General features: G+C 45.5%; 2 protein-coding genes across 5 annotated transcripts in view; both read left to right on the top strand.

Annotated features, from left to right (window-relative positions):
* Positions 1-6,739, top strand: part of LOC110487912 (rap guanine nucleotide exchange factor 5) — an 84,181-nt gene extending 77,442 nt beyond the window's left edge. For 2 of the 3 annotated variants that reach the window (XM_036970893.1, XM_036970892.1), the window contains exons 21-25: positions 2,478-2,568; positions 2,748-2,798; positions 3,674-3,826; positions 3,929-3,983; positions 4,080-6,739. In XM_036970893.1, coding sequence (XP_036826788.1) covers positions 2,478-2,568; positions 2,748-2,798; positions 3,674-3,826; positions 3,929-3,983; positions 4,080-4,198 — 469 coding nt within the window. In that variant the 3' untranslated portion in view covers positions 4,199-6,739. The remainder of the gene's footprint in view (positions 1-2,477; positions 2,569-2,747; positions 2,799-3,673; positions 3,827-3,928; positions 3,984-4,079) is intronic. The other variant, XM_036970894.1, reaches the window with a different exon arrangement.
* A 1,153-nt stretch (positions 6,740-7,892) lies between these two features.
* Positions 7,893-25,000, top strand: part of LOC110487913 (cell division cycle-associated 7-like protein) — a 23,210-nt gene continuing 6,102 nt past the window's right edge. The window contains exons 1-9 of one of the 2 annotated variants that reach the window (XM_021559831.2): positions 7,893-8,152; positions 17,574-17,699; positions 17,810-17,950; positions 18,086-18,180; positions 18,292-18,532; positions 18,730-18,786; positions 20,889-21,071; positions 21,195-21,347; positions 21,476-21,625. In XM_021559831.2, coding sequence (XP_021415506.2) covers positions 8,135-8,152; positions 17,574-17,699; positions 17,810-17,950; positions 18,086-18,180; positions 18,292-18,532; positions 18,730-18,786; positions 20,889-21,071; positions 21,195-21,347; positions 21,476-21,625 — 1,164 coding nt within the window. In that variant the 5' untranslated portion in view covers positions 7,893-8,134. Of the gene's footprint in view, positions 8,153-8,573; positions 8,886-17,573; positions 17,700-17,809; positions 17,951-18,085; positions 18,181-18,291; positions 18,533-18,729; positions 18,787-20,888; positions 21,072-21,194; positions 21,348-21,475; positions 21,626-25,000 lie in introns of those variants that run through there. The other variant, XM_036971563.1, reaches the window with a different exon arrangement.

The following is a 25,000-nucleotide window of genomic DNA, read 5'->3' as shown; positions in this document are numbered from 1 at the left end:
GGAACTCTATTCCACAGTACTACATAGAGCCATGACTACATGGAACTCTATTCCACAGTACTACATAGAGCCATGACTACATGGAACTCTATTCCACAGTACTACATAGAGCCATGACTACATGGAACTCTATTCCACAGTACTACATAGAGCCATGACTACATGGAACTCTATTCCACAGTACTACATAGAGCCATGACTACATGGAACTCTATTCCACAGTACTACATAGAGCCATGACTACATGGAACTCTATTCCACAGTACTACATAGAGCCATGACTACATGGAACTCTATTCCACAGTACTACATAGAGCCATGACTACATGGAACTCTATTCCACAGTACTACATAGAGCCATGACTACATGGAACTCTATTCCACAGTACTACATAGAGCCATGACTACATGGAACTCTATTCCACAGTACTACATAGAGCCATGACTACATGGAACTCTATTCCACAGTACTACATAGAGCCATGACTACATGGAACTCTATTCCACATCAAGTGCAAGCAGTAAAATCAGATCATTTTTTAAAAAGATAAAAACACACTTTATGGAACAGCGAGGACTGTGAAGAGTCATGCTATAATAAATGGTGGGGATCTATAATAAATACTAAATGTCTAGCAATGATCAACAACAAACTTGACACAGCTTGAAGAATTTGTATAAAGAATAATGGGCAAATATTGTACAATCCAGGTGTACAAAGCTCTTAGAGACTTACCCAGAAAGACTCACAGCTGTAATCACTCTGTAATCACTCTTAGAGACTTATCCAGAAAGACTCACAGCTGTAATCACTCTGTAATCACTCTTAGAGACTTATCCAGAAAGACTCACAGCTGTAATCACTCTGTAATCACTCTTAGAGACTTACCCAGAAAGACTCACAGCTGTAATCACTCTTAGAGACTTACCCAGAAAGACTCACAGCTGTAATCACTCTGTAATCACTCTTAGAGACTTACCCAGAAAGACTCACAGCTGTAATCACTCTTAGAGACGCTGCCAAAGGGGATTCTAATGTATTTATTCAGGGGTGTGAATACACAACATACCCAGTTGGACGCTTTGGCAGTGGCCAATCAGACGCACTATGTCGGCGATCATGTGCTGAATAAATACATTAGAATCCCCTTTGGCAGTGGCCAATCAGACGCACTATGTCGGCGATCATGTGCTGAATAAATACATTAGAATCCACTTTGGCAGTGGCCAATCAGACGCACTATGTCGGCGATCATGTGCTGAATAAGTACATTAGAATCCCCTTTGGCAGCGGCCAATCAGACGCACTATGTCGGCGATCATGTGCTGAATAAATACATTAGAATCCCCTTTGGCAGCGGCCAATCAGACGCACTATGTCGGCGATCATGTGCTGAATACATACATTAGAATCCCCTTTGGCAGCGATTACAGCTGTGAGTCTTTCTGGGTATTATATATTTCTGTATTTCACTTTCAATAAATTAGCAATCATTTATAAAAACATGTTTTAATTTTGTCATTACGGGGTATTGTGTGTATAGTGCATTCAGAAACTATTCAGACGCCACATTTTGTTAAGTAACAGTCTTATTCTAAAATGTATGACATTTATTTTTTCCCTCATAAATCTACATACAATAACCCATAGGGCCAAAGCAAAAACAGGTTTTTAGACATTTTTGGAGACTTGAAATTGAGCTCAGGTACATCTACATCTAGTTTCTACAACTTGATTGGAGTCCACCTGTGGTAAATTCAATTGATTGGACATGATTTGGAAAGTCACACACCTGTCTATATAAGGTCCCACAGTTGACAGTGCATGTCAGAGCAAAAACCAAACCATGATGCCGAAGGAATTGTCTGTAGAGCTCCGAGACAGGATTGTGTCGAGACACAGATCTGGGGAAGGGTACCAAAAAAAATGTCTGCAGCATTGAAGGTCCCCAAGAACACAGTGGCCTCCATCATTCTTTAATAGAAGACGTTTTGTACCACCGGGACTCTTCCTAGAGCTGGCCACCCGGCCAAAATGAGCAATCGGGGGAGAAGGGTCTTGGTCTCTTGGAACTCCAGAGTTCCTCTGTGGAGAAAGGTTCACCTTAAAACAGGACAACAACCCTAAGCACACAGCCAAAACAACGCAGGAGTGGCTTCGGGACACGTCTCTCAATGTCCTTGAGTGGCCCAGCCAGAGCCTGGACTTGAACCCGATCGAACATCTCTGGAGAGACTTGTAAAATTGCTGTGCAGCGACGCTCCCCATCCAACCTGACAGAGCTTGAGAGGATCTACAGAGAAGAAAGGGAGAAACTCCCCAAATACAGGTGTGCCAAGCTTGTAGCGTCATACCCAAGAAAAAATCTATTTAATCCATTTTGATTTCAGACTGTAAGACAACAAAATGTGGAATAAGACAACAGGTGTGAATACTTTCTGAAGGCTCTGTGTAATTCCTCTTTTGTGTTGTTCAGCTGTAAGGCCCAGAGGAACCTGAACTCAGCATTTGCCATCATCATGGGACTAAACACTGCAGCTGTCAGTAGACTCAATATAACCTGGGAGGTAAGGGAGACAGACAGAAAAAGTGTGTGTGTGGGGGTGTGGCTGTGGGGATGGGTGTGGGTGTGGCTATGGGTGTGGCTGTGGGTGTGGCTGTGGGGGTGGCTGTGTGTGTGGCTGTGTGGGTGTGGCTGTGGGTGTGGCTGTGGGTGTGTAACTCTGTTCCCTCTGTTTACGTTCAGAAGGTTCCAGGGAAATTCAAGAAGATTTTCTCCGAACTGGAGTTGATCACAGTAAGACTCATTCTCATTGGTTTATTAAAGTCATATTCTTCTTGACAAAGCTGGTGGAAAATAGTTAGGAAGACTTAACAAATGAATTAACAAATGTCAAGGCTAATGGTGTAACAGCCTTTCAGTTCAAATCCACATTACCCTAACCTCTGACCTGAAATCCCTTACCTTACACTGACTCCTAACCCAAACCTGACCTGAAATCCCTTACCTTACACTGACTCCTAACCCTAAGCCAAACCTCTGACCTGACTCCTAACCCTAACTTCTCTGTCTCTGTCTGTCTCTATCTCTGTCTCCTCTCTCTGTGTCTCTGTCTCCATCTCTGTCTCTCTCTCTGTCTCTCTCTCTGTCTCTGTCTCTGTCTCCTCTCTCTGTCTCTGTCTCCTCTCTCTGTCTCCTCTCTCTCTCTCTCTGTCTCTGTCTCTCTCTCTGTCTCTGTCTCCTCTCTCTCTCTCTCTGTCTCTGTCTCCTCTCTCTCTCTGTCTCCTCTCTGTCTCTGTCTGTCTCTGTCTGTGTCTGTCTGTCTGTCTGTCTGTCTCTGTCTCTCTGTCTCCTCTCTCTCTGTCTCTGTCTCCTCTCTCTGTCTCTGTCTCCTGTCTCTGTCTCCTCTCTCTCTCTCTCTCTGTCTCTGTCTCCTCTCTCTCTCTGCCTCCTCTCTCTGTCTCTGTCTGTCTCTGTCTGTCTGTCTGTCTCTGTCTCTCTGTCTCCTCTCTCTCTGTCTCTGTCTCCTCTCTCTCTCTCTCTCTCTGTCTCTGTCTCCTCTCTCTGTCTCCTCTCCCTCTCTGTCTCTGTCTCTGTCTCTCTCTCTCTCTGTCTCTGTCTCCTCTCTCTGTCTCCTCTCCCTCTCTGTCTCTGTCTCTCTCTCTCTCCAGGACCCGTCTCTGAACCATAAAGCCTACAGAGATGCCTTCAAGAAGATGAAGCCTCCTAAGATCCCTTTCATGCCCCTGCTGTTGAAAGACATCACCTTCATCCACGAGGGAAACAAAACCTTTCAGGACAACCTGGTGAACTTCCAGAAACTGGTGAGGCGTGTGCGTGTGCGTGTGCGTGTGTGTGTGTATCTGTCTGTGTGTTATAACCGTTACCCTGGTGACTGACTCTCTTGTATGCCCTGACCCCCTCAGCACATGATCGCCGACATAGTGCGTCTGATTCGCCACTGCCAAAGTGACCAACTGGGTATGTTGTGTGCGTGTGTTTGTTTGTTTGTTTGTGTGTTTGTGCGTCTGTGTTAATATATACTGTATATACCTGATCTGTGTGTCTGTCTCCTAGGTAACGAGGTGGTGGGCAGCGACAATCCTGAGGTCAGGGCGAGTGTTCACCACTTACACATCATCGACAATCAACAGACACTCTTTCAACTGTCACACAAACTGGAGCCACGCGCCTGAACACACACACACTCCCAGAGGAACTTTTGACCTCCACAGAACCACAGAAAATACACTTCCTGTATCAAAGGTGCCATGCGAGCCACTGTCTCTCGGCCAATCACAGTTCAACATCCTGAAATAGCCAGCCAACCACACTTCAGAAGACTGATTCAGCCAGCCAACCACAGAGCTGCACACTGAGGCGGCATTCAGACTGAAAATGAATATCTGGCAAAACCTAAATTCAGATTGTTTTTCTGTGAGGGTCAAACGTTGACGGATGACAAAGCCTTTGAAGAGGACAGGCCGCCATCCGTTATTGTTCTGTGGTGTTCTACAGTTGTTAAGCTACTCTCCAGTTACTGAGACTGCGTGTTGTTCTGTTTCTGCTCTGAAATGAACAGTCAGTTTCACTGTATTGAGGATCCTCGGTAAGGGAAACGGTCATGTGACTGCAGATATTAATGGATGGTCTAAATGTACAGTGTGTGTGTATATATGGACAGAGTAGACATACAGTAGATGTGTACTGTGTGTGTTCAGGCCACATGGTGAGCCTCTGGATGTTACAGTGCCAAATGCCCAGATGGGAAAGAGATGCCATATTGGGCTATACACAGGCACAGCTTTTCACATGTCTCCATAGTAGCAACAAAGCCTGGTCCTGCCATACCATAAAAGGTCATAACATTACACATTGTTATTAGATGTTATAACATGGTATTATAGAGAGTTATTATATTGTTGTTACACTTTTACTGACTGAAGAGATTGTTCTGTTATTTCAATGCCTGTTACACACAGATTTCACTAAGCAACGTGGCCTGGGTTTAATCCCAGTCAATGCATTTTACACTGATCTAGAACATTACCCCGTTAAGGCTTGGCGTAGTCACACTGATTGATCTAGAACATTACCCCGTTAAGGCTTGGCGTAGTCACACTGACTGATCTAGAACATTACCCCGTTAAGGCTTGGCGTAGTCACACTGACTGATCTAGAACATTACTCTGTTAAGGCTTGGCGTAGTCACACTGACTGATCTAGAACATTACTCTGTTAAGGCTTGGCGTAGTCACACTGACTGATCTAGAACATTACTCTGTTAAGGCTTGGCGTAGTCACACTGACTGATCTAGAACATTACTCTGTTAAGGCTTGGCGTAGTCACACTGACTGATCTAGAACATTACTCTGTTAAGGCTTGGCGTAGTCACACTGACTGATCTAGAACATTACTCTGTTAAGGCTTGGCGTAGTCACACTAGTACATGCACATGTATCTACAGTATTCAGGTGTTTAGGAGCAGGGCAGCACTGCTATAGGACTATTTATTGTGATAGTGACTGTATTTATGTTTCTCTAAAGGAGACAGACTGTGACGGTCCTGTGTGCCAGATGAGACGGCAGCTGTAGAAAGACAATAATAAAAGTGTAAAGCTATACAGGGTAACGGTGAGATGTGTAAAGATAGTGCATTGTGTATACAAAGGTTTGAAGTTGGAGCTGAAATGCTGGAATGTTTAAAACAGGAGACAAGGAAATGATTGTTACTGTCCTGTGTGATGTCAAAATGGGGGGAGGGGCAACAGAGGGAGAAAAAAAAGAACCAATGAAAAAGAGAGTTTTGTTGTTGTTTTCTTGCCGTGGTCATGACGATGTAAAGTTCTGTTTTAAAGAATGTTGTTGTGTTTTGCATGACGTGACGACCCCATGAGATCACAATGCAAGACCACAGATCCTATTCTATAATGCCCTACGTTTGACCAGAACCCATGTGGCCCTGGTCAGAGTAGTGTACTATATTATAGGGAATTAGGGAGCTCTGGTTAAAAGTAGTGTACTATATAAGCCAGGGAATAGTGTGCCATTTCAGATTTGCTATAAGGCTTTATTCTTCTGTAACATTGTTGACTTGTTAATATGGATAATGTTATTACTATAATGTAGGGTTTCCCAACCCTTTCCTCGGGTACTGGCAGATATTTCACATTTTAGTTTTAACCCTAAACTGCCAACCACATTCAGTTAGTCAACTAATCATCCACCCTTTAACTAATTCAATCAGGTATGCCAGTTCAGGGTTAAATGTGAAACGTTTAGGGGAGGCCAGAGAAAATAGATGGGAAACGCTGCTATAATGTTATTATTATTATTATTATTATTATGATTATTATTATGATGTTTGAGATGTTATTATTTATCTGTTTACAAGTAGACTCCCCAATATGACATCATAAAGGATCGGGTCAACTGCTTATAGCAACATCATCATCAACAGAATTCAATGCTGCCACTGTTGGCTCTGCAACTATTGTCTCCAAGTTGTGCCTTCCCTTGAGGAGATTTGAATTCTGTTGTTTTTGTTGTTGTTATTGTTTCTGTTTCCCCGCTGTATATGATGCCTTATTGCTGAGTGTACCTTTAGGGGAAAAGAGAAACACAGAGCAATATGCCCCTAACTGCTGAAGCCACTCGTCTTTTCTAAAGAGCGTTTTACTACATAAAAGTTTTACTTGAGATGATGAATAAATTATAGGTTTTATGTCATATTAAACATTGTGTCGCTGGTCACTGGCTCTGTGAATATATGAGAGAGGAAGAGTAGAGAAAAAGAGTGGGAGGGAGGAGTGGGGGAGGAAGATAAGGAGGGAGGAGTGTGAGAGGAGGAATAAGGAGGGAGGAGGGAGGCGTAGGGGAGGAGGATAAGGAGGGAGGAGGAGGAATAAGGAGGGAGGAGGATAAGGAGGGAGGCGTAGGGGAGGAAGATAAGGAGGGAGATGTGGGGGAGGAGGATAAGGAGGGGGGAGTGGGGGAGGAGGATAAGGAGGGATGAGTGGGGGAGGAAGATAAGGAGGGAGGAGTGGGGGAGGAGGATAAGGAGGGAGGAGTGGGGGAGGAGGATAAGGAGGGAGGAGTGGGGGAGGAGGATAAGGAGGGAGGAGTGGGGAGGAGGATAAGGAGGGAGGCATGGGGGAGGAGGATAAGGAGGGAGGAGTGGGGAGGAGGATAAGGAGGGAGGCATGGGGGAGGAGGATAAGGAGGGAGGAGTGGGGGAGGAGGATAAGGAGGGAGGAGTGGGGGAGAAGGATAAGGAGGGAGGAGGATAAGGAGGGAGGCATGGGGGAGGAGGATAAGGAGGGAGGAGTGGGGGAGGAGGATAAGGAGGGAGGCATGGGGGAGGAGGATAAGGAGGGAGGCGTAGTGGAGAGAGAATGTAGTTTCTGCACTATGGAATACTTTTTTAAAAATAAGATTATGTTCCTAGTCACTTTTAAAAATAAACCCAAAAGGCAATAATACCAAACATCATCACAAGATAATAAATATTTGTTGTAGCATGACAGAGATTTGTTTAATGTAGTCTTAATGTACTCTGATCCAAAAGCAATTAGGCCTAGATGCAATTTTGCTACAATCATGCACTGTCTTTGATATTACTTATTGCAGACAGACAGCACGTGCAGTACAGCTGTTACTTTATTTGTTACAAGAACAGAACGTAAAAAAAGGTTAGACAGTGTGGTCACAGATGGAGCAATGACAATGGGTTAGTTATTAAAAATCTGTGGTGTGGTTCTGTTAGGCCCACATGGTATTTTTGCCGCGAAACTGTGGAGAGGGCGGGATTCGGACTGTTCCATTCTGTATCCGGGGGGAGTTATAAAGATACTCAGAGCAGAAACTCATTGTAATCATAATACAACTCAATTCACTCTCACTGTCGTTTTCTAACGACTTCTACATACAATTCCAATATTCTGGGCTCACAAAAATAAATTATTAAGCCTGGAAACATATTTGAACTAAACTCGAAACTCAACTACTCCCCTGCTTTTTGAGACAAGTACCTGAACTGGTGTTGTTTTTTAAAACCATTCATTCATTGATTTTGTTGAGTGAACTGCATGACTTCTGAGAGAAAGAAAAGCCGTCTCTCAAACGAGTTAAAATGCTGTTATCAACAAAGGTAAGTTATGTTTAACAGTTGCAACTTTTATATCGTCCCGTTTAGCTAAAACACTGGGGAAATAGCTATACACATGATACGTCTTGGTGGTATAGTCCAATCCAGGGACCGAAGGCCATCTGCTCCACTTTGGACCAAAACTAAGGAACAGGCTAAATTATGTCATTAAATGTCCAGTTGCGAATTTCATAAAATGAAGTTTTGATAGCCTGTGTCATAGCTAGCTATCAGTGCTACAGTATTTTAATGTGAAAATGGCATTGGAAAACATTTGGTCCACTGTTTACCTTCTGTTAGTGGGCCACTCTCATTCACACTACGATGCCGCTGCTCTGTAATGGCCTGATCACCTGTCCATCATCAGACTACTTTCTGGAGTGTTCCATATTCTAACGAGATCAGAGCCAGCACAGTATGGCAGTGCTCTCTGTACGCCAGTGTGAAAAGGCTATTATCTATTACAGTGTCGCTTTATCACCGATCTATAGGATATTTTATAGGAAGTTCATTTTAAGTGTCTGGATTTAAAGCGTCAATAATCAGTTCAAACAATAAAAGCGTACTCTGCCCGTGTTTCGCTAAAAAGCTGAGGGATGGGGCTGAAGAAAGTTAACCTCTCTTAAAATCATAGACAGCGCTATGATGCAAGGACTTTTAACATTCATGCCAGTGATGGAGTCGAGTCCTTAGTGTTCCAGTCCGAGTCTTTTATACTCGAGTCACGAGTTCCTTGGTAAGTTAGTGCTAAAAGCTGCGGTCCAACCATTTTTTTTTTTATTACACTGTTGCACATTTGTAAGGCTACATAGATAATACAGCTATCTAACATTTGCTGTTGTAGCTAGTATGCTAAATTATGCATAAGATGTATTTTTTTTGACAAGTCTCAACCGGACATATCGCATTGTATTCGTCACATATTTCTAAACAATAGACTAGCAGTGAAATGCGTACACACGGGCCGTTCCCAACAATGCAGAGAGAAAGAAAATAGAGAAATAATAGAAAAGGACATAATAATAATAATAATAGATTGGCTGTATACACTGGGTACTAGTACCAAGTGGATGTGCAGGGGTACGAGGTAATTGACGTAGATATTTACATAGAACTAGGAGTAAAGTGACATAATAATAATAATAATAGATTGGCTGTATACACTGGGTACTAGTACCAAGTGGATGTGCAGGGGTACGAGGTAATTGACGTAGATATTTACATAGAACTAGGAGTAAAGTGACATAATAATAATAATAGATTGGCTGTATACACTGGGTACTAGTACCAAGTGGATGTGCAGGGGTACGAGGTAATTGACGTAGATATTTACATAGAACTAGGAGTAAAGTGACATAATAATAATAATAGATTGGCTGTATACACTGGGTACTAGTACCAAGTGGATGTGCAGGGGTACGAGGTAATTGACGTAGATATTTACATAGAACTATGAGTAAAGTGACATAATAAACATTAGCAGCAGTGTCTGTGATGAGAGAACTTAGTGCAATAAGGGTCAGTGCAGATAGTCCAGGTAGGTATTTGGTTAGCTATTTAACTATTTATCAGTCTTATGGCTTGAGGTGATATATATGTAAAATATATCACTAGCCACTTTAAACAATGCTACTTAATATAATGTTTACATACCCTACATTATTTCTCATATCTATACGTATATACTGTACTCTATACCATCTACTGCATCTTTATGTAATACATGTATCACTAGCCACTTTAACTATGCCACTTTGTTTACATACTCATCTCATATGTATATACTGCACTCAATACCATCTACTGTATCTTGCCTATGCCGTTCTGTACCATCACTCATTCATATATCTTTATGTACATATTCTTTATCCCTTTACACTTGTGTGTATAAGGTAGTAGTTTTGGAATTGTTAGCTAGATTACTCGTTGGTTATTACTGCATTGTCGGAACTAGAAGCACAAGCATTTCGCTACACTCACATTAACATCTGCTAAACATGTGTATGTGACAAATACAATTTGATTTGATTAGAAGCTGTTCAGGGTCCTGTTGGATCCAGACTTGGTGCATCAGTACTGCTTGCTGTGGGGTAGCAGAGAGAACAGTCTATGACCTGGGGGGCTTATACAATTTTTAGGGCGTTCCTCTGACACTGCCTGATATAGAGGTCCTGGATGGCAGGAAGCTCTGCCCCAGTGATGTACTGGGCAATCTGCACCATCCCCTGTAGCGCCTTGCGGTCAGATGCCAAGCAGTTGCCAGACCAGGCGGTGATGCAGCCAGTCAAGATGCTCTCAATGGTGCAGCTGTAGAACTTTTTGAGGATCTGAGGGCCTGTCATGGCAAATAATGTCCCCTGGCCAAAAAGTGTCCCACTCTGCATCACAATGAGATCCGATAAACTATTAGCGTCCGTTGCTATATCAACGGTGTGATGACCTAATGATTAGAATTGTGGAGATCATTACAGCCATAATGACGTTCTTTTCATCATTGCTATGCAAACAAGGCCCGTTGCTGTGACAATTACGCTGTTTTAAACAAGTTTTGTTTAGCTAATAAAATGAAAACATTACTTCAAACTACTGTTGGGTACCTTGTTAACATTACAACATGAAATCCAATGGCAAAGAAAACATGTCATCTGCTTGATACATTAAATTAAAATCAAAGTTTATTTGTCACGTGCGCCGAATACAACAGGTGTAGGTGGACCTTACAGTGAAATGCTTACTGACAGGCTCTAACCAAGAGTGCAAAAAGAAAGGTGTGTGTGTGTGTGTGCGTAAGTAAAGAAATAAAACAACAGTAAAAAGACATTTGAAAAAAGAGTAGCAAGGCTATATACAGACACCTGTTAGTCAGGCTTATTGAGGTAGTATGTACATGTAGATATCGTTAAAGTGACTATGCATATAAGATAAACAGAGAGCAGCAGAAGTGTAAAAAGAGGGATTGGCGGGTGGTGGGACACGATGCAGATAGCCCGGTTAGCCAATGTGTGAAGTTACTCACCTTACAAAGTCAGCTAATTTCCACTCCATTCATATGCAAATCATGATTTTATTTTAACCTTCCCTTATCTACACAAATCAAATGTTAAATCAAGTCAAATGTTTTATTTGTCACATACACATGGTTAGCGGATGTTAATGTGAGTGTAGCGAAATAATATCAATTCAGTTGTCTGCTATTGTGATTTATTTTTGTTCTATCTCGCATAGCCCATTAATACAGCCCATTAATACAGCCCATTAATACAGCCCATTAATACAGCCCATTAATACACCCTTGTGGTTGAATGAATATAGATAGATAGATAGATAGATATAGAGAGATAGAGATATAGATATAGATAAGATAGATAGATATAGATAGATATTGTAGGTCTTTAGGAAACAACAATGAATAATGTGCAACAAATAAATACCATAAAAGGATACATTACAATAATGAACACTGTGAAACAGCTGTGAAAACCAACCTGGCAATATTTAAGATTTTCATATATAAACTTTGATGTTTTTTGGCAGAGTTGTCATTAATTTATTTTCACAGATTTCTTGTTTTTTTTGTACACTCACATGGCAATCGTAGACTTAAAAAAATGGAATTCTGGTGTGTGGAATATTGAGGAGGTGGTTACCGTGTGGGTGGGATGTTCTGCCTGTTCTCAACTGTCTGCAAAAAGGCTGAGAGAGGCAGGACTGAGGGCTTGTAGGCCTGTTGTATAAGGCAGGTCCTCACCAGACATCACCGGCAACAATGTTGCCTATGGGCACAAACCCACTGTCGCTGGACCAGACAGGACTGGCAAAAAGTGCTCTTCACTGACGAGCCGCGGTTTTGTCTCACCAGGTGTCATGGTCGGATTCGCGTTTATCGTCGAAAGAATGAGCGTTACACCGAGGCCTGTACTCTGGAGCGGGATCGATTTGGAGGTGGAGGGTCCGTCATGGTCTGGGGCTGTGTGTCACAGCATCATCGGATTGAGCTTGTTGTCATTGTCTGCAATCTCAACGCTGTGCGTTACAGGGAAGACATCCTCCTCCCTCATGTGGTACCCTGCCTGCAGGCTCATCCTGACATGACCCTCCAGCATGACAATGCCACCAGCCATACTGCTCGTTCTGTGCGTGATTTCCTGCAAGACAGGAATGTCAGTGTTCTGCCATGGCCAGCGACGAGCCCGGATCTCAATCCCATTGAGCACGTCTGGAACCTGTTGGATTGGAGGGTGAGGGCTAGGGTCATTCCCCCCCAGAAATGTCTGGGAACTTTCAGGTGCTTTGGTGGAAGAGTGGGGTAACATCTCACAGCAAGAACTGGCAAATGTGGTGCAGTCCATGAGGAGGAGATGCACTGCAGAACTTAATGCAGCTGGTGGCCACACCAGATACTGACTGTTACTTTTGACCCCCCCCCCCCCTTTGTTCAGGGACACATTATTCCATTTCTGTTAGTCACATGTCTGTGGAACTTGTTCAGTTTATGTCTCAGTTGTTGAATCTTGTTATGTTCATACAAATATTTACACATGTTAAGTTTGCTGAAAATAAACACAGTTGACAGTGAGAGGAGTTTCTGTTTTTGCTGAGTTTATGAATGACTACAGTATATGCAATAATTGTATATACAATTGCATTGTTTCTCTCAGTCAACAGCTGCAGCTCTCATCTGAACTCGGTGCTGTTGTATGCAAAGAGAATTACCTTCAGGTTGTTCTCCCACCCTTCCTGGTACCAATCAAAGGAACTTGCCCATGGCAGTCTTGAGGGTCTGGTTGGTCCATTCATCAAACCTGGAGGGGGAGGGGGAAGCGATATCTATTGACAATGTAAGATATTAAAATATGTCTGATTTATGTACCATACAAAAACAAATTGTAAAACTAAATAAAAGAAACCATTGGTGACAGAATATAATCTATAACAGCTGTACCTTGTTCCAGCGTTCATGACTTCGGTCACTCACGATGACCTCGAGAGAACAGATGTCCGTCATCGCCTTGGCGATGGGTATCATACAAAATGGGTATCATACCCATTTTGTATCATACAAAATGAAAAAAATAAATGTTCTGTTCCAAGCACCCTTTTTTAATGGGTTTACAGAAGGGAATTTATAGTTAAGCACGTTCTCTTCCTGTACTGACCTTAATGGTTGTTGGCTCCACCCACTTGGTAAAGTGGTCGGTCGCCGTCAGCCACCAGCTGTTGTCAATCCTGGATTTAGTGAAGGGTCCGATGAGGTCCGCCCCAAACATTTAAAGTGTTTGAGAGAAGATGACTTTATTCTTACCCGTATCTGTGTCATACAGTAGGCAGATGTTCATACATGTAAGGATACTGACACACACGCACATTCTATAATATTGAACTCTGCTGTGGTCAAAATAAAGCAACCATTACAAAACAACCTATCAGGGCAGAATTTGAATTGGGACACGTACCGATCATGTGCCGTGGTAAAACATCTTTAATGGGCTTCAACTCCGGCGCCAACTTCTAGCAGGCTGGACCGGGCACTGACCTTCAAGCAAAACGTGACAAATTAAAACATTGTGTGCTCTCTGATTATGACGTTCATTGAAATAATAATCATTTCAGATATATATATAGAATGTGATTGATAAACAAAAGGTTATTTCACTTGCCCAGTTGTCCATCTCCTTGACAATTCCCCGTCAGAAGATGCGTAGGTTGATTTTGGCAATCATGCGTTTCACTCCGAAATGGCCAGCATGCATCTCGGTCGGCACGGCCTCCTTCTCCTCCTTAGTAATAATTCCCCTCCTATGTGGCTGGCCATCCTCCCCCCATAGGAACATATGATTGCCTAACAAGTTGGAAGAGAATAGTTATTGAAATACTCAAGTCTAAGTACATTTGCACTGCTGTCTCTCTCTCGCTTTGTTTTTCTCTCCGTTTTTTTCTGTCTTCCTCTCTCTCCCTGTCTCACTTTCATCCTTTCTCACTTCCTTCCTCCCACCCCCCCTCCCTCCCTCCCTCTGTGTCTGTCTAGTGAAGACACCTAGTTAAGGGCAGTTAGTTACCATAATTGCTTACTATCCATTTGATTGATCAGGTTTAACTTTATAGCTAGACACCTCAATGTGACAGACATATAACTATATCAGTGGAGGCTGCTGATGGTATCAACCAAATGGAAACCACGTGTTTGATACCATTCCATTTACTCCATTACAGACATTATTATGAGCCATCCTCCCCCCAACAGCCTCCACTGAAGTATATGTATAGCTAGCAACATGTGGATGACCAACTAGCTTGTTGAAAAATGGTTGTACATAGCTAAATCCGTCCAGTTATCTAATAGAAGTTCATTTCTCTGAATGTTGCACCTGTTTTCGAGATCAGTGGTGCCTTCATAGTACCTCGCCTGGTTGACAAGATCAAATGAAATCTCCTTTTGAGGGATGCCATTGAAGTGCAAGCTACATGCAAACAGTAACACTTACAGTATCTAGCTAAATAAAACTGTCTGGCTAGCAGACTAGGCAGGCTGAGGTAAATAAGTAGAACTACAGTAGCTAGCAATGTCAATCTAAAAATAGATTTAAATCATTTCTTCCTATTTCACAGTATTTTCTTTATATAGACAAATGTATTGTATTTTCAGTCTTCTGAAACAGCAGTTAGTCAGCAGGTTGTCACCGTCAAAAACAACATCCTTGGAGAACAATTCTGAGGTAATAATTTTGCATGGACTGGGCGAGTGCTTATGAGGTGAAATAGAACTAGGACTCCCCGTGTCCTCCTTCCTTCGCGACCACTACGAGGTAAAATAGAGCCAAGCTTAGGTTCAATACATAATCCAGTCTGAATTTTGCAAATTCTAGCAACAGCCCTAGCAACAGAAGCTACAACTCATTGAATCCCATTGTGATGCAGGTTGGGGACAAAAAAAATGTACATGACAGGCCCATGCCAAATCTTTTCAGCCTCCTGAGAGGGAAAAGGCGTTGTCTAGCCCTTTTCATGACTATTGTTTGTGTGTGGACCATGATAGATCCTTAGTGATGTGGACACCGAGGAACTTGAAGCTCACAATCCACTCCATTACAGCCCTGTCGATGTGAATGGGGACGTGCTCGGGCCCCTGTTTCTTGTAGTCCACGATCAGCTCCTTTGTCGGGCTGACGTTGAGGGAGAGGTTGTTGTTGTTGTTCTGGCACCACACTGCCAGGTCTCTGACCTCCCTATAGGCTGTCTCATCACCGTCGGTGATCAGGCCTACCACTGCCACTTTGTTATCAAACTTAATGATGGTGTTGGAGTTATGTCTGGCCTTGCGTAATGAGTGAACAGTGAGTACAAGATGGGACTAAGCACTCAACCCTGAGGGGCCCCCGTGTTGAGGGTCAGCCTGGCAGATGTGTTGTTGCCTACCCTCACCACCTGGGGGCAGACCGTCAGGAAGTCCAGGATCCAGTTGCAGAGGGAGATATTCAGTCCCAGGGTCCTTAGCTTAGTGATGCGCTTGGAGGGCACTATGGTGTTGAACACTGAGCTGTAGTCAATGAATAGCATTCTCACATACTGTAGGTGTTCCTCTTGTCCAGGTGGGAAACGGCAGTCTGGAGACCAATAGAGATTGCGTCATCTTTGGATCTTTTGGGGCGGTATGCGAATTGGAGTGGGTCCTGAGTTGGCGAATTGGTGTTGCTTTGAGCCATGACCAGCCTTTCAAAGCATTTCATAGCTACAGATGTGGGTGCTACGGGGCGGTAGTCATTTAGACAGGTTACCTTGGCATTCTTAGGCACAGGGACTATGGTGCTCTGCTTGAAAAATTTAGGTATTACAGACTGGGTCAGGGAGAGGTTGAAAATGTCAGTGAAGACACTTGCCAGCTGGTCAGCGCATGCTCTGAGTACACATCCTGGTATTCTGTCTGGCCCTGCGGCCTTGTGATTGTCAACCTGTTTAAATGTCTTATTCACATCAGCTACGGAGCGCGTGCTCACACAGTTGTTCAGAACAGCTGGTGCTCTCATGCATGATTCAGTGTTGCTTACCTCAACGCGAACATAAAGTCATTCAGCTCGTCTGGTAGGCTCGCGTCACTGTGCAGCTCGCTGCTGGGTTTCCTTTTTTGTAATCCATGATAGTTTGCAAGCCTTGCCACATCCGACAGGCTTCAGAGCCGGTTTCGATCTTAGTCCTCTTGTATTGACACTTTGCTTGTTGGATGGTGTAACAGGATTTATTATAAATGCCCGGATTAGTGTCCCACTCCTTGAAAGTGTCAGCTCCAGCGTTTAGCTCAGTGCGTAGGCTCGTAATCCATGGCTTCCATGGTTGGGATATGTACGTACGGTTATTGTGGTGACGTTGTCGATGTACACTATGAAGCCGTTGACTGTGGTAAACTCTTCAGTGCCATTGGATGAATCCCGGAACTATATTCTAGTCTACGCTATTGAAACAGTCCTGTAGTTTGGCATCTGCGTCATCGGATCACTTCCGTTTTGAGCGCGTCACTGGTACTTCCTGTTTGAGCTGTTAAGCAGGAATCGGGCGGATAGTCAACGGGAGTCATGAAAATCGTGACTTCGCTCCGTGTCCTGGACTTGAGTATTACAACGCTGATCCATGCCATCGAAATGATAGTTTTAACCATGTTTTAAGGCTATACACTGAGTGTAAAGAACATTTTATGTATTTATTTTACCTTTATTTAACTAGGCAAGTCAGTTAAGAACAAATTCTTATTTTCAATGAAATCAGGGGCAGAACGACAGATTTGTACCTAGTCAGCTCGGGGATTTGAACTTGCAACCTTCCGGTTACTAGTCCAACGCTCTAACCACTAGGCTACCCTGCCGCCCCATTTAAGGACACCTTCCTAATATTGAGATGAGCACCCCCCTTTTGCCCTCAGAACAGTCTCAATTCATCAAGGCATGGACTCTACCATGTGGACTCCAATGCTTCCCATAGTTGTCAAGTTGGTTGGATGTCCTTTGGGTGGTGGACCATTCTCGATACACCTACTACCATACCCCGTTCAAAGCCTCACAAGCCATGTCTCAAGGCTCAGAAATCCCCTTAATTTACAGTGATTGAAGTGGATTTATCAAGTGACATCAATAAGGGGTCATAGCTTTCACCTGGATTCACCTGGTCTGTCTGTCATGGAAAGAGCAGGTGGTCTTAATGTTACCACCCCGTATTCTTCATAGTGTTTGTTTACATTTACGATGTTTACAAACATTGCAGTAAAACAAGCTTATATTTTGGGTTCTGATGGGGTACGACAGTTGAACTAAGCTCATGAAGCATTTAGAAGATATATTCTTTAAGAATCAATAGGTGCATTTCAGTAATTGAAAATGCAAATAATGTATGTATCAAATGCAGATTGCCCCTTTTTAATCTGTTGCCCCTCCTCCCCTAGACCCCCAGGGCCCTGGCGGCCATCTTTGAGAGTCCCAGTGACGACGAGGACTTCCTGGGTTTCGCCGTGCCAGTGCTGAGTGACAGCGAGTCAGACAGCCTAGCCTCCGAGGACTCTGGGAAGCCGGTTGGTAGCTGCTGATCATTACACCCCACACACACACACTGCAATCCTTGTTTCTGTATCCTGCTACAGTTGGCCATTTAAATAATCATTCCATCTCTCCCTCTCTCCAGGCCATGTCTTTCAGGTCAAAGTTTGTGACTTCGGAGTTGGTTAGTCTGTTTAGCCATTCCGACAATGAGGGGGAGGAGTTTGAGGGCTTCAGTGAGGAAGAGGAGGAGAAGAGGGGTTCCAGAAGCAGGACGAAGGCTATGGTGAGACCTAACTGGTTCTCTCTTGTCTCTCGTGTCCTGTTCTGTCTCCTGTTCTCTCCAGTGGGAGGTGCGTATGAGGATTCTTGGTTATAACATGACTCATCTTTCTTCTTTTCTCTCATTCTGCCGTTCCAGTGCATAGCGGAGGAGAGTGATGAGGACACAGGGTTCTACTCTGAGGGGGAGGAGCCAGACACACACAAGAGGAAGAGTCTCTGTGTCGCCTTCAGGTGTGTGTACTTGTGTGTCCGAGTTTGTGTTAGCCGGCTTTTTGCTGTTTAGCCTAGAAGTACCAGTCGATGGAAATGCATTTTTGAATTATACTGATAATTCTGCTTCAGGTTTCCCACAAAAAGACTCTCTGCCCAGAAAGGGGAGGCGCCATTCAACGCCGCCCCTCCGGAGAGGAGAACCAATGAGAGGCTGCATCTAAAAAGGGGTTTGTCTCAGGAGTCCAGTGGGAGGGAGACACCGGGTCAGAAACCGCCCCCCAAAAAAGAGGCGGTAGGAAAAGAGAAGATGGAGGTCGAGTCTCGGGTTCTAAATAAACGAGCCAAGAACATCCAGGAGAACAAAGCCATGGTACATGACCTCTAACCCTTGACCAGGGTCGTCGTGTCCCTCAGTCAGAAATACTACTGAACCCAAACCCTCTTCCTTCCACCTCTTTTTTTTTTTTCACTCCTCTGATTCCTGTCTCTTGTTGTTATTATTGTGTGTGTTTTAAACGTGTCTTCTCAGCTTCTGGTTTGTTGTTGTTGTTGTTGTTGTCCTCCTAGTTGGCCAAGCTGTTTGCTGACCTGACCAACATGTCTGAAGTCACCTCGTCTCCTACCGTGAGTACATTGCACGCTAGACTGAGCTACAGTTTGTTCCAGATTTAATTTACAGGCTCATTCCACCAAATGAGGTGCCTTTTCTGAGTAAAGTAACACGTTTTAGATTCTGGTAATTCATACTAACTGAACCTTTTTTTTTTTTTCACAAAATGTTAACGTTCTGTGATTTCAAAGAGCAGATGTTTCATTTTAAAAAACAAACATGTTTTCCTGTCTCACGATAGGGGGGAAAAATGTTACCTGACAAATATAAAGTAACAGGGTTGACTTCATCTTAAATCATCCATAAATCCCCTTGTGGCAGGTAGGGAATGGGAGCGTGTCGTGTGGCAGGTAGAGAATGGGAGCGTGTCGTGTGGCAGGTAGGGAATGGAAGCGTGTCGTGTGGCAGGTAGAGAATGGGAGCGTGTCGTGTGGCAGGTAGGGAATGGAAGCGTGTCGTGTGGCAGGTAGGGAATGGGAGCGTGTCGTGTGGCAGGTAGGGAATGGAAGCGTGTCGTGTGGCAGGTAGGGAATGGAAGCTTGTCGTGTGGCAGGTAGGGAATGGAAGCTTGTCGTGTGGCAGGTAGGGAATGGAAGCTTGTCGTGTGGCAGGTAGGGAATGGAAGCGTGTCGTGTGGCAGGTAGGGAATGGAAGCGTGTCGTGTGGCAGGTAGGGAATGGAAGCGTGTCGTGTGGCAGGTAGGGAATGGAAGCGTGTCGTGTGGCAGGTAGGGAATGGAAGCGTGTCGTGTGGCAGGTAGGGAATGGAAGCGTGTCGTGTGGCAGGTAGGGAATGGAAGCGTGTCGTGTGGCAGGTAGGGAATGGAAGCGTGTCGTGTGGCAGGTAGGGAATGGAAGCGTGTCGTGTGGCAGGTAGGGAATGGAAGCGTGTCGTGTGGCAGGTAGGGCAAAATAAATAAAGGTGAAATAAAAACTAATTGTATGCAAACATCACAATTGTTTTATTTATTGTTAAAACATTTCGAAGGAATAATTTCACAAAACAAAAACACAAGTTCAGTTCACGTAACAGGGTTGATTTTAATGTTTGTATTTTTTTTATTTTAATGAATCACTAATCACACACAATAAATAATAAGCAACAAAATAACTAGGGCTTTACAATGCTGGTGAGAACCTGGGTTAAAATCTTCCTAGAAATCACAGAGGGACACTTAGCAAGTATTAAAAAAAATCTGATTTATTGAATTTTCCATGTGGCCTATTTTTTATTTTACCTTTATTTAACCAGGCAAGTCAGTTAAGAACAAATTCTTATTTTTAATGACGGCCTAGAAACAGTGGGTTAACTGCCTGTTCAGGGGCAGAACGACAGATGTGTACCTTGTCAGCTCGGGGGTTTGAACTTGCAACCTTTCGGTTACTAGTCCAACGCTCTTAACCACTAGGCTACCCTGCCTGTGGCCTAATATTAAAGGTCACTTCATTTAATATAATATTGGTGGAAAATTTCTACTTAAAATATCAAAGGGATCCCAGGCTGTGTCACAACCAGCTGTGACCAGGAGTCCCATGGGGCGGCTCACAATTGGCCCAGCGTCTTCCGGGTTAGGGGAGGGTTTGACCCTAACCCTAACCCTAACCCGGGTTTTACTTGGCTCATCGCACTCTAGCGACTCATTGTGGCGAGCAGGCCCCCTGCAGGCTGACCCTGGTTGTCAGTTGTACAGTGTTTCCTCAGACACGTTGGTAGGGCTGGGTTCCCGGGTTAAGCGTTGTGTGTTAAGAAACGTGGCTTGGCGGGTCACGTTTCGGAGGAAGCATGACTCGACCTTCGCCTCTCCCGAGCCTGTTGGGAGTTGCAGCGATGAGACAAGATCGTAATCACGGAATTGGGGAGATAAAGGGCAGTAAAAACTGTTTTCAAATTATAATAATACCAAAGAGAGGAAATCACTCATTTCATAGAACGACACCACTAGATTGCAATCAGACTGAATCTGTAAATCACCTTGCATCCCATAGATTAGTGACGCTGCACCTCGTCTGGCTCAAGCTGACCCCCCCCCCTGAAACGTGCTGACTTTCTCAGGCGACTCATGACTTCTGGGTGTTGTGGTCCTGACTGTTGCGTTGTGGGTGTTGTTCTGTTCCAGAAGAAGAGGCGTGTGAGTGAGAAGCCGCCCCCTCGTAGACGAGGTGTGTGTGAGGGGGGCGAGAGGAGGAACCCATCGCGTGCGGCCAGACCGCCAGAGAAGTTTGGGGTGGAGGAGAGCGGTACCTCCCCTTCACGACACCACAGATCCGTGAGAACTATCGACGTCGGGAAACTACTGGAGGTAAACAACGCGTAAACACCAGGCTGCTGACAGGAGAACGGCTCATAATCAATGCAGGTGCTTCTACACCCTTTGATCATTGTGTGTGTGTGTGTGTGTGTGTGTGTGTGTGTGTGGCGCCAGGTAGACGAGCTGGGTAGAAGCGGGAAGAAGAGGAGGGCGAGCAGCGGGAGGAAGAGGAGAATTACCCATGTGAGATCAGTGGATGAAATCACAGAGGAAGAGCTGGACAACGTGGCGCAACGTGCCAAAGACAAGATACTGGACAAGGACCACGTAAGACACACACACACACACACACGCACAGCAAGGCTTTTACAGTCGTTTCCTCATCTCCTGTCCTGTGATAGAGATGTGGATCTGATGTGTGTGTGTGTGTGTGTGTGTGTGTGTGTCTATATCAGGGAAGCACGTGTCACCAGTGCAGACAGAAAACTCTGGACACCAAGACGGTCTGTCGTAGTGGAGTGTGTATAGGGGGCAAAGGTCAGTTCTGTGGGCCCTGTCTGAGGAACCGCTACGGAGAGGACGTACACACGGCTCTACTAGACCCGGTCAGTACACATACAGGCCTACTAGACCTGGTCAGTACACACACAGCCCTACTAGACCTGGTCAGTACACACACAGCCCTACTAGACCTGGTCAGTACACACACAGCCCTACTAGACCACACACAGCCCTACTAGACCTGGTCAGTACACACACAGCCCTGCTAGACCACACACAGCCCTACTAGACCACACACAGCCCTACTAGACCTGGTCAGTACACACACAGCCCTACTAGACCTGGTCAGTACACACACAGCCCTACTAGACCTGGTCAGTACACACACAGTCCTACTAGACCTGGTCAGTACACACACAGCCCTACTAGACCTGGTCAGTACACACACAGCCCTGCTAGACCACACACAGCCCTGCTAGACCACACACAGCCCAACTAGACCACACACAGCCCTACTAGACCACACACAGCCCTACTAGACCTGGTCAGTACACACACAGCCCAACTAGACCACACACAGCCCTACTAGACCTGGTCAGTACACACACAGCCCTACTAGACCACACACAGCCCTACTAGACCTGGTCAGTACACACACAGCCCTACTAGACCACACACAGCCCAACTAGACCACACACAGCCCTACTAGACCACACACAGCCCTACTAGACCTGGTCAGTACACACACAGCCCTACTAGACCACACACAGCCCTACTAGACCACACACAGCCCAACTAGACCACACACAGCCCTACTAGACCACACACAGCCCTACTAGACCTGGTCAGTACACACACAGCCCTACTAGACCACACACAGTCCTACTAGACCACACACAGCCCTACTAGACCACACACAGTCCTACTAGACCTGGTCAGTACACACACAGCCCTACTAGACCACACACAGCCCTACTAGACCTGGTCAGTACACACACAGCCCTACTAGACCTGGTCAGTACACACACAGTCCTACTAGACCTGGTCAGTACACACACAGCCCTACTAGACCTGGTCAGTACACACACAGCCCTACTAGACCTGGTCAGTACACACACAGCCCTACTAGACCTGGTCAGTACACACACAGCCCAACTAGACCACACACAGCCCTACTAGACCTGGTCAGTACACACACAGCCCTGCTAGACCACACACAGCCCTACTAGACCACACACAGCCCTACTAGACCACACACAGCCCTACTAGACCTGGTCAGTACACACACAGCCCTACTAGACCACACACAGCCCTACTAGACCACACACAGCCCAACTAGACCACACACAGCCCTACTAGACCTGGTCAGTACACACACAGCCCTACTAGACCTGGTCAGTACACACACAGCCCTACTAGACCACACACAGCCCAACTAGACCACACACAGCCCTACTAGACCTGGTCAGTACACACACAGCCCTACTAGACCACACACAGCCCTACTAGACCACACACAGCCCTACTAGACCTGGTCAGTACACACACAGCCCTACTAGACCACACACAGCCCTACTAGACCTGGTCAGTACACACACAGCCCTACTAGACCACACACAGCCCTACTAGACCACACACAGCCCTACTAGACCTGGTCAGTACACACACAGCCCTACTAGACCACACACAGCCCTACTAGACCACACACAGTCCTACTAGACCTGGTCAGTACACACACAGCCCTACTAGACCTGGTCAGTACACACACAGCCCTACTAGACCTGGTCAGTACACACACAGCCCTACTAGACCTGGTCAGTACACACACAGCCCTACTAGACCACACACAGCCCTACTAGACCACACACAGCCCTACTAGACCTGGTCAGTACACACACAGCCCTACTAGACCAGACACAGTCCTACTAGACCTGGTCAGTACACACACAGCCCTACTAGACCACACACAGCCCTACTAGACCACACACAGCCCTACTAGACCTGGTCAGTACACACACAGCCCTACTAGACCTGGTCAGTACACACACAGCCCTACTAGACCTGGTCAGTACACACACAGCCCTACTAGACCTGGTCAGTACACACACAGTCCTACTAGACCTGGTCAGTACACACACAGCCCTACTAGACCTGGTCAGTACACACACAGCCCTACTAGACCTGGTCAGTACACACACAGCCCTACTAGACCTGGTCAGTACACACACAGCCCTGCTAGACCACACACAGCCCTACTAGACCACACACAGCCCAACTAGACCACACACAGCCCTACTAGACCTGGTCAGTACACACACAGCCCTACTAGACCACACACAGCCCTACTAGACCACACACAGCCCTACTAGACCACACACAGCCCTACTAGACCTGGTCAGTACACACACAGCCCTACTAGACCACACACAGCCCTACTAGACCTGGTCAGTACACACACAGCCCTACTAGACCACACACAGTCCTACTAGACCACACACAGCCCTACTAGACCACACACAGTCCTACTAGACCTGGTCAGTACACACACAGCCCTACTAGACCACACACAGCCCTACTAGACCTGGTCAGTACACACACAGCCCTACTAGACCACACACAGCCCTACTAGACCACACACAGCCCTACTAAACCACACACAGCCCTACTAGACCACACACAGCCCTACTAGACCACACACAGTCCTACTAGACCACACACAGTCCTACTAGACCTGGTCAGTACACACACAGCCCTACTAGACCTGGTCAGTACACACACAGCCCTACTAGACCTGGTCAGTACACACACAGCCCTACTAGACCTGGTCAGTACACACACAGCCCTACTAGACCTGGTCAGTACACACACAGCCCAACTAGACCACACACAGCCCTACTAGACCACACACAGTCCTACTAGACCACACACAGTCCTACTAGACCACACACAGTCCTACTAGACCTGGTCAGTACACACACAGCCCTACTAGACCTGGTCAGTACACACACAGCCCTACTAGACCTGGTCAGTACACACACAGCCCTACTAGACCTGGTCAGTACACACACAGCCCTACTAGACCACACACAGCCCTACTAGACCACACACAGCCCTACTAGACCTGGTCAGTACACACACAGCCCTACTAGACCAGACACAGTCCTACTAGACCTGGTCAGTACACACACAGCCCTACTAGACCACACACAGCCCTACTAGACCACACACAGCCCTACTAGACCTGGTCAGTACACACACAGCCCTACTAGACCTGGTCAGTACACACACAGCCCTACTAGACCTGGTCAGTACACACACAGCCCTACTAGACCACACACAGCCCTACTAGACCACACACAGCCCTACTAGACCTGGTCAGTACACACACAGCCCTACTAGACCTGGTCAGTACACACACAGCCCTACTAGACCTGGTCAGTACACACACAGTCCTACTAGACCTGGTCAGTACACACACA

This window comes from Oncorhynchus mykiss, chromosome 32 (assembly GCF_013265735.2).
Source record: "Oncorhynchus mykiss isolate Arlee chromosome 32, USDA_OmykA_1.1, whole genome shotgun sequence".
In the NCBI taxonomy this organism is placed as follows: Eukaryota; Metazoa; Chordata; class Actinopteri; order Salmoniformes; family Salmonidae; genus Oncorhynchus; species Oncorhynchus mykiss.
Note: the sequence above shows the minus strand (reverse complement) of the source record. Positions and strands in the feature narration are given on the sequence as shown.